This window comes from Antechinus flavipes, chromosome 5 (genome assembly GCF_016432865.1).
Source record: "Antechinus flavipes isolate AdamAnt ecotype Samford, QLD, Australia chromosome 5, AdamAnt_v2, whole genome shotgun sequence".
In the NCBI taxonomy this organism is placed as follows: domain Eukaryota; kingdom Metazoa; phylum Chordata; class Mammalia; order Dasyuromorphia; family Dasyuridae; genus Antechinus; species Antechinus flavipes.
The window spans coordinates 160,001,250-160,013,659 of NC_067402.1; the positions used below are offsets into that span (position 1 = coordinate 160,001,250).

The 12,410-nt window shown below is 34.8% G+C and overlaps 1 protein-coding gene across 1 annotated transcript in view; it reads right to left on the reverse strand.

The window, feature by feature from the left end:
- ELAPOR2 (endosome-lysosome associated apoptosis and autophagy regulator family member 2) overlaps positions 1–12,410 on the reverse strand; it is a 90,270-nt gene that overhangs the window by 39,152 nt on the left and 38,708 nt on the right. Inside the window, exons 11-13 of the mRNA XM_052000654.1 lie at positions 9,412–9,549; positions 7,776–8,039; positions 2,003–2,176 (exon numbers count right to left, since the gene is read on the reverse strand). Of these exons, the coding sequence (XP_051856614.1) occupies positions 2,003–2,176; positions 7,776–8,039; positions 9,412–9,549 (576 nt within the window). The remainder of the gene's footprint in view (positions 1–2,002; positions 2,177–7,775; positions 8,040–9,411; positions 9,550–12,410) is intronic.

The following is a 12,410-nucleotide window of genomic DNA, read 5'->3' on the forward strand; positions in this document are numbered from 1 at the left end:
GCTCAGCACTTTATCTACCACCTTACTGCTGAAATAGAGGCAGATATATGATTAAGTTCTAAGGTTTCTTCCTCCAAATTCAATGTCCTTTCCTGTGTTCCATGTTGTCATGCTCTGCTAATTTTTTTAAAGAGTTGGTTTTACTCACAAAGCTGTAAGCTCAACAAGACTCCAGAAATTGTCATTCATTTTATACACCCTAATACTTAGTAAAATGCTCTCTACAAAGATACTTACTAAATCCTCAATAAACTTTTTTTGCTCTTATTTGTACCCCCAATGTCACACTAAAAGACAAAACGAGAGATAAAGCTAAAACAGAAAAAGCAGTAAGAAAGAAGAGGCCAATAGAAAAAAAGAGAGAGAGAGAGAGAGAGAAACTGATGAGATCTGGATTCAGATTAAAGCATACTTTTTTTTCATTTCCTCTATTTTCTTGTTTGTGTGCATGAGTTTTCTTTTGCAACATGGCTAAAACAAATATGTTTTGCATGATTTCACATATATAAATGATATCATATTGGTTGCCTTCTCAAGGAATATGTGAGGAATGGAAATAAGAAAAAGAACTTAAAACTCAAAATGTTTTAAATAAACTTTTAAAATTTTGCAAATGTAATTGGAAAATTTTAACAAAATAACTAAAAAATTTTTTAAAGAAATAAAATGCAAATAACACCCTGCATAAACAAAATAATAATATGATAACACAGCCTACATTTCTAAATCTATTTTAGATGATGACCCCTATAAGGAGTCACAACTTTGGTTTTATTGACTTTTATAAGACCCAATATAGTACCACAATGAAGCTACTAATACTGGATTAAAAACAACTAAAGGTATGAATGATAGAGGAAGAAATAAGGAAAAGAGCCAACTTCTTTTCACAATTTATGTAATTCACAATTACATTAATTTCTCAATCTCTTCCTCCAAAACTTATAGCAATAAAAAAAGAGAGAAAAGAAAAGAAAAAAAGGTGAATAAGGAGAATCACTTCACAGTGCACATCACAGTCACAAACTAAATTGATGTGTTGGTTAGTTTTACTGCAATGTTTCCTCCTCCCCTTTCTTTTTTAATCTTTGTTAGAAGAGATGGTCCTCTGAAGAAGGGAGAATGGAAAGATATATTTGGAAATAAAGATAACATAAAAAACAAAAGATATCAGACTTAAAATTTTATGATAAACAATTTTCTACTACAAACTGATCTTCAAAATTAAAAATCAGATGTATTTCTGACTCTTTAATAGAAATAACTGACTAATACAATAGAATCATAAAACTAAAGAATCAAAGATCTAGAGGTAGATGGGACCCCTAAATCCATTTACTCCCGCCCTCATCATTTTGTAGGAAATTGAGGCTTAGGAAGACTAAATGATTTGCCCAAAGACTCACAATGCTTACAGGACTAATCAGGATTTGAATTCAGGATCTCATGATTGAAGCTAGTGCTTTTCTATTGTACATTGCTACCTCTTCCTGATGACTATAGTTGTCATCCCATGGTATTTCTCTATTTTGATTTGGAAAATGTCTTTCTAAAAGGTCAGCAGCTTTTAATTTCCTATTAAGTAATTAATCTTAAAATCATAGTCTATAAAATGAACACAATAAACAGGGAAACATCAAAACCATGGTTACCTAAGAAAGAATTAGCATTGACAATACTGACATAATTTTTGTTTTTGTTTAAGTTTAAAGAAATTCTCCTCCATAATAGGTCTATCACTGTCACTGATTCCATATCTAGTCAGATTTTTTTTTTTTTTTGCTCAGTTAAAGAGTGTATAGACAAGGCAACTCTAAGGGGACAAGTGCCTCTGAGCAAACTAAGCTCAAGTCCTGACATTTTTCTGGGAATTTTCAGTGAGCCTTTTGCTTCCTTGCCAAGACAATAAAATATCAAGTCAAATTGAAAAGTTACTTTAATATCCATCCCCGATACCCTTCCCCCCATATATACTGACATACATTTGACAGGTAGAACTTACCTCATGCCCACACAGGCTGATGTTGAAGAAATGGAAATATTTGGTTCCTTTGGAAGTAAAGCTCGGGCCATTCATTAATGAGCCAATATTGCTGAGGTTGCTGAAGTCATAGTGCAAACTCTGATTTTCTTTCATGTAGGACAGGAAGCAGTCACTATAGCAAACCGTGTGATCCTTTGATAGATGAAAAGACAAATACAAAAGCAGTAAGATAGGAAAAGTCATTGTTGAGTGAGAAGGAAGGCAACAGAAAATTCATTCCACTCAACAACAGACTTTGTTACAAAAGCTCCTACAGATCTTTATGAAAAGTTGCCTCAGAATGTTCTTGTTTTGCCCCAGATTTCCTGAGCTCTGGCTCTTTTTCCCTAGGTGGACTTAGACTCAATTTTGTTAAGCACCCACTATGAACCAGACATTGCATCAAGAACCATGGTTACCAAGACAAAAACTGCTCTTTAGGAGTTTACTACATTTGATCTGGACAGGAATTCTGAATCTTTTTTTGTATGTCATGGACTCATTTGGCAATCTGGTAAAGATCATGGAGACTTTTTTTTAAATGTATATGTATGTGTGTATATCATGTGTGTGTACATGTGTTGTACATATATTGCACATGTTGTACATGTATTATCATGTGTCTGTATATGTACATACCGTAGCTTCATTTGTATTGTGTACACATGTATATTACTGTATTGTTGCATATGTATGTGTATGATATGAGTATTATGGATGTATGTACATATATATACATGTGTGTATATATTGGGAGAGTGGGTCTCCATACTTCATAGGCTAGAAATAGCCACTCATAGGCTCCCTCCCACTTCTGACCAGCATAGAAGTTTTGACCTGCTGCACATTTTTTTTAACCAGGGCTACTTCACTGCTCCTTAGGCAAGTTAGTGGTTCTGTTCCTGTCAATCCTGGGATCTCACCCTATTAGTATCAGACTTTGTCCTGACACCCATTTAGCATAGCCCACCAAAGCTTGGAATTCCTCAAAGCAAGAGATCCACTCCATTAGCCTCAGGAACTCCAGCAGCAGAGATTATAGGAATGCACTACCAATGACACAATGATTTTAAATGCTTAAAATGAAACACATAGTATTTCAAAGAAGACCCATTATACTGAAATACTGTTTAAATATAAAAACAAGTTCATGAAATCTTAGTTTATTAACTCCTAAAGGGCAAGTGGCAGGGGAGTTAGGGGGAAGAAGGAAGGAAAAGGGAAAACAAACAGCAAAAATAAATCTATTTTTTTTAAGAAGATCAATTTATAGCAGAATATTAAATTGCTATGGAATTTTAGGCATTATACTTTTTAAATGTTTTATTTACATCTTTTGTTTTTATAGCCTTTTCATTTCCAAATATATGAAATGAATAAGAATAAAAATATGATTGTGTGAGAAGATAACTATGACTATGACTATAACTAAGAAATAAAGTACCTTGAACTAACATTGCCTTTTCAGCTGAGAATAACAAGTGGCTATCTCCTAGGAAGAATATGGCACCTTTCTCAGTATCCTTCCCACACACAGAAGTTTCCATAGAAAGCAGGATCCATGATCACTTCAGTTTGTCGTGACGCATTCAGCTCAACATTCAAGACTTTGTGGGGATTGATGCCTCCTTCTCCTCTTCCCTCAGTAAGACTGAATAATTTGTGGGCAACTATGAGATGGGCTTGGAGGTACCAATAACCATATTGCTGTCATGTTTTTTTTGAAAGAATCTAGAGGTTCAATGAGGCAGAGGTAAGGAAGAATATTCCAGGAATGGGAGCCCATATATGTGAGGGCATGAAATAAGAGAATATTCCACCAAGAAATAGAGTCTGGTGGAAGTCAGAATGTGGCTGATAAGTTTGTCATTTAAATACACTGGAGGTAATAAGTTGCTGAAAATTCCTGAATAGTGAGTAACATGGCCACACTTGTCAATTTAGCAGCTGATTAGAAGTCTGATTGGAAATGAAAGAGAACAGGAGCTATTTTGTGCCATAGAAGTTACATGTTTGGAAAGAGGGATTATATAGAAGAGATATTGTGGAATCAACAAGGATTGTTAAGTGACTAAATTTGGGAATGAGAGAAAAATTCTAAAATAACTTTAAAATTGTGAACCTGAGAGAATAGAAAGGTGGTGATAGTGTCATCAACAGAAATCATGAAAAATGAAAGAAGGATGGGAAGAAATAAAATGTTTTCTGTTTAGGACATAGTGAGTCTCAGATGTTACAGGGAAATACTCATCAGGCAAATTGGTAATTAATAGAGGACCAAATTAGGTCCAGATAAATAGACAGAATATTCATCTAACTCATAACTCAGAATGATCCTCATAAGTAAATAGAAAAGATTAAAAGAAAGACATTATTAGGCTTGTTTTATATCAAAAGGCAAAATACAAAATCCCCAAAGTCTGGATTTGTCCTTTCTTTTTTCTCCCTTGGAGAAATCTAATTCAAGAGGATATACTTGAGACTATAGACATCTCTTTCATTAAAATTTTTCTGCCTTGATTTTTCTTATCTCCCCCTCAAAGGGAGTTTCAGAAATGGAAGTCTGCATGCAGAGTCTCTAGGGAATAGCTTCAAGAGCTTCTGGAAAACACAGAGCAGAAGAATCTATAGAGAACTCTGAACAAGGTCAGCTATACAAGCTGCTAAATCAAACTAAAATGACTGAACAACAAGTGAGGAAGAAAAGAGAAAGGAACGGAAAGGGGGAAGAGAAGTCAGACAGAAACTCCAAAGCCTGGCTCAATTTAAAATTCTATGATTTTTTTTTGTCTGAAACTTTGAATAAATGCAAGAGAATCTCAATGAGTTTTGATTTATGAATAATTTTTATAAACTTCCCAAAGCAATGCTAGATACAGAGTTGGTTTTTTGTTTTGTTTTGTTTTGTTTTACTATAAAGTAAGTCAAATAGACAATGCTGGTTGAAAGAATGCTGAAGAGGAAGATATGACATGCTTCATCCATTATTCTTTCTGGAAGCTGCTCTATCTTTGATGCTAAGGGAAAGTCATAACCAGCCAGCTAAAAAGAAATTGAGAAAAAATGGTGCCAGCTACATTGCAAAGTTAAGGGCTATCTAAGAGGGAGCAGGTGACTTGCCTATTATATTAGCTACCTCCAATTTTGTTATTACACCCTCAAAGTAAAAAGGAGAATTTAATTTTTAAGGAAGGGCAGTTAGGTAGTACAGTATATAGAGTAGTGTGCCAGACCTAGAATTAGAAAGACTCATCTTCCTGGTTTTAAAATCCAATCTCATAGTTACTGTGTAATACTAGGCAACCCACTTTACCTGTTTGCCTCCTGTGCTGGGGAAGAAAATGGCATACTACACAATATCTTTGCCAATAAATTCTACCCCAACATATAAAGGAGATGTTTACATAGTTTCAAATTTATCTTCTTTGGCTGTGAGGCTCAACAGTGTATAGTCATAGATAGAGAAGAAAGAGACAAATCCAGATATCTGTTATGATTTTGTATTAGGCCTTTGGAAATAAAGCAAAGCCAAAAATTCTTTTTTAACTTTTCCTTTTTGCTTTTTAAGATCATTCTTGACTATGTAGGTGAAATTCTAAATGAGGTCAGAAAGAATTGGACACAATTAAAATGAACAATAATAAAAAAGTAAAGATAATTGATTATGTCCTGGTGGGGAAAAAAATAAGATTATTTATAGATACTTTGAGGACTAAGGATATTTAGTATAAAAGTACATTAGTACTACACAAAATTCAATTTAATTCAATTCCATAAATAATAATAATACATGTAATTTGTGTTGGACACTATGTCTATAGTCTCAAAGGTTCGGGGGAGGAGGGAACTTTAGATAAAACAAGGTGATTGTATTAATGAAATTTGTAACATAATCCATTTATATTTAGATGGATTTATGATCTCTTCAGTTTAAGTATGCCATTCAGTGGTATATTCTGCAAATTCTCCATGTTTTCTCATCCTATGTGATTTTTGTCCATATTCTTGGAAACGTAATAATTTATATTTATTTCCCATTTCAAATTTTAATAGTGATTGAAACACAGTTAACAGGCACAATATTTAGGGTGTTAGACTTGGAGTCAGGAAAATTTGAGATTAAATATGGCCTCAGATGCTTAGTAACAATGTGATTCTGGGCAAGATATTTGACCAGTCTCCTTTTCCTCTTCTGTAAACTAGACATAGTAATAGCATCAACTTTTCAAGATTGTTGTGAGAACAAAACAATATCTGTAATGTGTTATGAGGCAGAACTCTGAACTTGAAACAAAGGATTCTTACAAGGTACTACATCAGTGGAATTGATAGAGACAATAGTTATCTAATTTAGTATAGTTCAGTAAGATTGATTTAATCCTACAAGGAGATGTTATGGGCCAGAACTTGAAACAAGGTACTAAAGGGAATTGTGGAGATAATGGATAAATCTAGTTTAGCATTGATTTAATCCTACAACAAATAATGGTTTCCTAGTGATATAATGATTGGTGTATACTCAGTGTGGGGCATATAATCAAGAAGCTCTCAGGGCCAGAAAGACAAGCACACTAAAAGCTCTCAGAACCTCAGCCAGCACTCAGTCAGGAAGATTCAGAAGCCAGAGAAGGCAGGCGGGAGCTCAAACTCTTGGAACCAAGGCCAGACTAAAAGGCTCTCCAGAAAGCTGCCCAGCCCCAGGAAGGAGATAATAAAGGATCTGGACTATAAGAAAGCTAACTGGGCTGCAGGAAAGGAGAACAAGACTTGGAAAGAGACGATTAAGAATTTGGACTTTAACCCCTGGCTACTCATGTGGTGATTACTGAAATGAAACGATGGCTGCCTCCAGAGACCCCAAGAAAACCCCAACAAGAGAATATTACATTTTAGAGAGAATATTACAGTAAATCACTTTGCAAACCTTAAAATGTTGCAAATGTTAGCTATCAGTAATAATAGTATTATCATCAGTCTCACAACCTCATGAGAAAGGTATTAGAGGTATCATTATTCCCATTTTACAGATATGGAACTCGAGGTTAAGACAGAGTAAATGATTCACCTGTGGTCACACAACTAGTAAGTGTAAGAGGTAGGATTTAAACCCACTTTTTCCCAACTCTGCCTCCAGCATTCAACTATATCATGTTGCTCTAAATCAAAGAATTAATTCTCTGCAGAAGCTCTAACTAATTTCTTAGAGGCCTTCTTTGCTTTTATATCTTGAGTTAGAGGAGGGAAAAACATGCCATTACAGGCTGCCTATCTGTGTTGTCTCTCTCTCTCTCCTCCTCTTTTCTCTTCTCTCTCTCCTTATTTCCCCTCTTCTCTCCATCTCTCTCCCCCTTTTCTCTCTCTGTCTCCTCTCCCTTATCTCTCTCTCCTCCTTATCTCTCTCTCACACACATACACATACACACATACACACACACACACACACACACACACACACACACACACTCTCACTCTCACTTACTCTCTCTCCCTCCCTCCTTTTTTTTCCCTTCCTCCCTCTCTGTCTTCTGTCTCTCTCTCTTTTTCTCCTTTTGTTTCTCTCTCCTCTTGTTCTCCCTCTTTCTCATTACATGAGGTATGAGAATAAAAAGAAGTGCTAGGTAAAGTCACAAAAATTAAGTTCCACCTACCACAGAAATAAAGATAAAAAAAAAAAGTGTATTGGACTTGAGTGTTGGAGGACCAACAGCAATTCAACAGACAGAGAAGGGAAGGAGATGATCCAGGGGATTACCTGTGCACTTTTGCTTCCTGGCCCACATGGAACACAAGCTTCCTTGCCATACACCTGATGTATGGACAAGTAAGTGTCAGGCGGACATTCCTTGCACTGGTTGGTCTCTTTCTCAATGTAGTGTCCAGGTGGGCAAGGCACACAGGATGAACGTGACTGCTGAGAACCCAGGGCACAGGCCCGGCAAGATGAAGCTACTCCATCAACTGCATTTGTAGTCGTGATAGAATAGATCTTCACCATATCGTTGATAAACCGTCTACTCTGGAAGGAGAACAGAGAACAATGTCTCCTTTCTTAGGGCAAAAGCATGTTAATTAATTACCTGTTTAAGAAGAACATTATCAAAAGACCCCCAAAATTACAATTACTTTCCAGGCAAGATGACTAGTCATAGAAGAGTATTTCTCCTTTTCACTTTTTTTGTAGAATAATCACAATATTCTAATAGCGATAGATCCAGGTGAATAGAGTTCCTGGAGTTTAATTTCTGAAAATAGCTGAAAATGCAGTAAACAGAGCACTGAGACCAGAGTCAGGAAATACACCAAGTCATTTCAGTCATGTCCAATTCTTCATGGTTCCATTTTTGAGGCTTTCTTTGCAAAGATACTGGAGTGGTGTTGCCATTTCCTTTTCCAACTCATTTTAAAGATGAGGAAACAGGCAAACAAGGTTAAGGAGACAGATTTGAACTCAGGAAGATAAGTCTTCCTGACTCTAGGCCCAGCACTCTATCCACTACATCCCCAAGCTGCCCAGAGTCAAGACAAGCTGAGTTCAAATTTGGCTTCAGTTACTTACTAGCTAGGTGACCACAGGCAAGTCACTTAACCTGTTTGCCTCAGTTTGTTCAATTATAAAATTAATTTTCCCAGCTCTAAAATGAGGAAAACAAAAACATTTATCTCACAGAGTTATTGGGAGGACAGAATAAAATAAAATTTATATAAAGTGTTTAACAGTGGCTGGCACATAGGAGAATCTGTACACATACATATTCTCTTCCCTTCTTACTACTGAACCATCCTAATGCAAATGAACTTGGGTAAATCCATGGACCTCAGGACCAAAAGAGGTTTTAATACTTTTAATAACTTGTTCAACAATTCCCCAATTTATGCCGATATTATCTATTAGTGGATGAAATATCCTGAAGTTATTAATTAACTTCTAATTCAGCTGAAAGTGAGGATTTTTTTCTGAAAAAAAAATTCTCAAAATATGAGAAATTTATAAAAATAACTTTATATTATTGAGCCCGTTGTATTTTCCTAACCTGCTTACTCCAGAGTGAATTATTACATAACCAGAGTATGGACTCTGAAACCAATGTCATTCCTATTCATGAGCACATCGCTTTGTAGATTCGGAGCAAGGAGATACCTTAGAAGACAAGTTTAATCCCCTTCATTATACACATGAAAAAACAGAAGCCCAAAGAGATAAAGAGCTCGGCAAGATAGTGCAAAGTAATATTAGAACCCACTTTTTTCTAATTCCAAATTCATTCCTCTGTCCTCTGTCACACAGACATTAGTGCCAGATGAATTAAATGTGAAACATTATTCTGGGCACCCTGAATGAACAAGGAAGATGGCACTCTGTTGATGCTGAAAAGGTAGCTAGAACTTACATCTTGGCCCTGATTTGTTCTCTGGAAGGCCCATGTAAATGTGAATGTTGCATTCTTGAAGATGATGTGGGTATAAGCTTGTTTCTCTTTGGTTCCACCCCAGGATTCCACCACGTTGGTATTTTTTCTATTAATATCCTAAAATGCATTTGGAAAAGTACATATAAGTCAACACAGACTCAATATAAGGTTGTCATATTAAATAAAGATATGTATGTGTGTATATATAGATATATACATATATATATGAATAATAGATTCCAAAAATATATTCATATATATTCAGGATATGCCCAAAGTCTTATTACAATTTTAAACTACTAAAGCTTAAAATTGAATTAAGATATGAGAGAGATTAAAAATGAAAAAAAAACTCACACACATACATATACACCCCCCCTACATACATACACACACATGTGTATATATACAGGTAAATGAAAGGATGAACAAATGAACAAATAAATGAATATATTAAAAAGATATATTTATTAGGCATAAAGTGCCAGGCACAATACTAAAACCTCAAGACAACATCATGATTAGTGAATGACTTATACTGTTAAATGCTCTGAATAGACACTACCTTTCTGAAGTTCAAAGCCTCTTAAATTTCCCCCAAGACTACACAAGTATGGAACTATCTATAAACTATAAGATCTAGTAATAAAAGCATTACCTATATTAAAGTTGCCTCTCAAAGTTTTGGTAAAGTAGAAAATGTTTGTTGTTGTTCGGTCATGTCCAATTCTTCGCAATCCCATTAGGGTTTTATTGACAAAGATATTGGAGTGATTGACCATTTCCTCCAGCTGATAATTTTATAAATGAAGAAACTGAGGCAAACAGGATTAAGTGAGTTTCCAGGGTCAGACAGCTAGTAAGCTTTTGAGATTAGATTTGAACTCAAGAAAGTAAGTCTTCTTGACTTTAGGCTTATCACACTGTTCCCTGTGTCTTCCAGCTACAGAAAATGTTTAGTTTACAACAAATTTTTCAAGAATCTATACTATCATCAATGTGGTTCTTCTTTCCATGTCATGGCATCACCTCCTTAGTGTCCTGTGTTAACTCTGAGGATGCAGGACAAACAGCAACAACCACCTTTTCCCTCCATTATAATAAATCTGAATTTTTCTATAACTTTGTGAAGGGTCTTTAAAAGTTCTGGTTTCTGAAAAATTTGTCATCCAGTGGCCTAACTAATGATAGGCTTTCCAAAATCAACTAGGTTAGTTCAAAGACAAAGAACTAGGTCCATATTCAACCTTGCTGGGAATTGCCAGACATTATTTTAGCATATACCTAAAAAAACCCAGAGTCATTTCTATGTATAATGAAGGAAGAATTTTTTTAAGTTAAAAAAACATTATAAATGGGAAGTTTAAACCCAAATTTTACATAAGTTGAAAGGCAAAAGCCTTAGAATTTTGGGGAGGAAACAGAGATAAATGGCCTCAAGTAATTCAGTTAGAATTACTGCCCAGGAAACACAAATTTTACTCTCCTTGCTAATGGACAGATGCTACAGATTTCTGACTCTTAATGGAAATAATTCTATATCAAGGGGATTAAGAGTATTGGCAGCCTCACAATCTGAAAAAATCCACATAAAACTGTTTGGACCTCTCATCAAACCAGAGAAGTCTGAATTATTATGGCACCAAAAGATGAAATATGTTGATATTATATAATACTACATTTTTAAGTTTCTAAACTTTTTCTGTATCATCTGCTGGCTTTCACAGCTTTACCAAAATTCTCAAAAATTCCCATTTAATTTCTTGTGCAAACCCACAACATATCAAAACCATGATGGGGAAAGTTGCAAAATAGAAAGGATAACTGTATATTTTTAAAATCTTGCGAATGTTTTGTCTGAAGGCTTTAGACAGACAGTTTTAGAATATAAATTTGGGAGCATTCTGGAAAGAACAAAATCCTATCTGCAACATGTTCCACAATTTTTCTACAATGTCAATTAACTAAGAGTGATATCATTACATATTATACAATGATCATTTTCATTAAAATAAATGAAAGCAATTGATTGTAGATCTAGAGCTGGAAGGCATAATCACTTAACTTCTGTCTGCCTCAATTTCCTCAACTGCAAAATGTGAATAATAAACACCTATCTCCCAGTGCAGTTGGAAAGAAAAAAAATGAGATATCATAAACTTCTTAGTAAAGTATCTGACACACAGTAGGTGTTAATTAAATTCTTATTCTCTTTCTGTCCCTTCCCAAGGTCACACAGTAAATGTAAGAGGCATAATTTGAGTAATTCTCTCAGTGCCAGTGTTCTATCTCTAGAGAGCAGTCTTTGGCACATATAACTATCACCAATCCCTTCCCTTTCTTCCTTTCAGCTGCTATATTTCTGCATGTTTTTCTTTGTGTCTGGATTGGAGTCTATTTGGGATGACTCAGAAAGAAAGAATTGAAGGTAGTTGAGCAGTAATTGTTACTTTATGGAAGATCAAAATTTAACCCTCTTCTTCTTACAATAAAATAATGGCATCTTAAATCTATAGATAGCATTAAGGCTACAAAAATTTATAAATATGATCTCTTGTATTTCACAGTATACATGTATATACATACATGTATATGTATTCATACACATATACACACAAATAAAATTTTCTCTGCTTCATGCATGTCTCTGTGAAGTAGTACAAAATATCATTTCCATTTCCTAGATGATCAAAGTGAATTTTAAAAGATAACTTGACTTGCCCCACAACACATACCTAGTAAGCAAAAAGCTATAACCTCTAAGCCAAATCTGCATAGTCAAGATACAGTGTTCTTGCTATGTCTCAATGACAAAATCAATCAAATTATTTGGTTATACAGACTGTTTTTATTCATAAATAGAGGCAAGAGAAAAGCTTTTTGTATAAAAGTGTTAATTACACAGTATTTTTTATGATCAAGTTATCAAAGTACTGTTTTTATGAACTATCTCTGATAATATGGAAATTACTATTAAA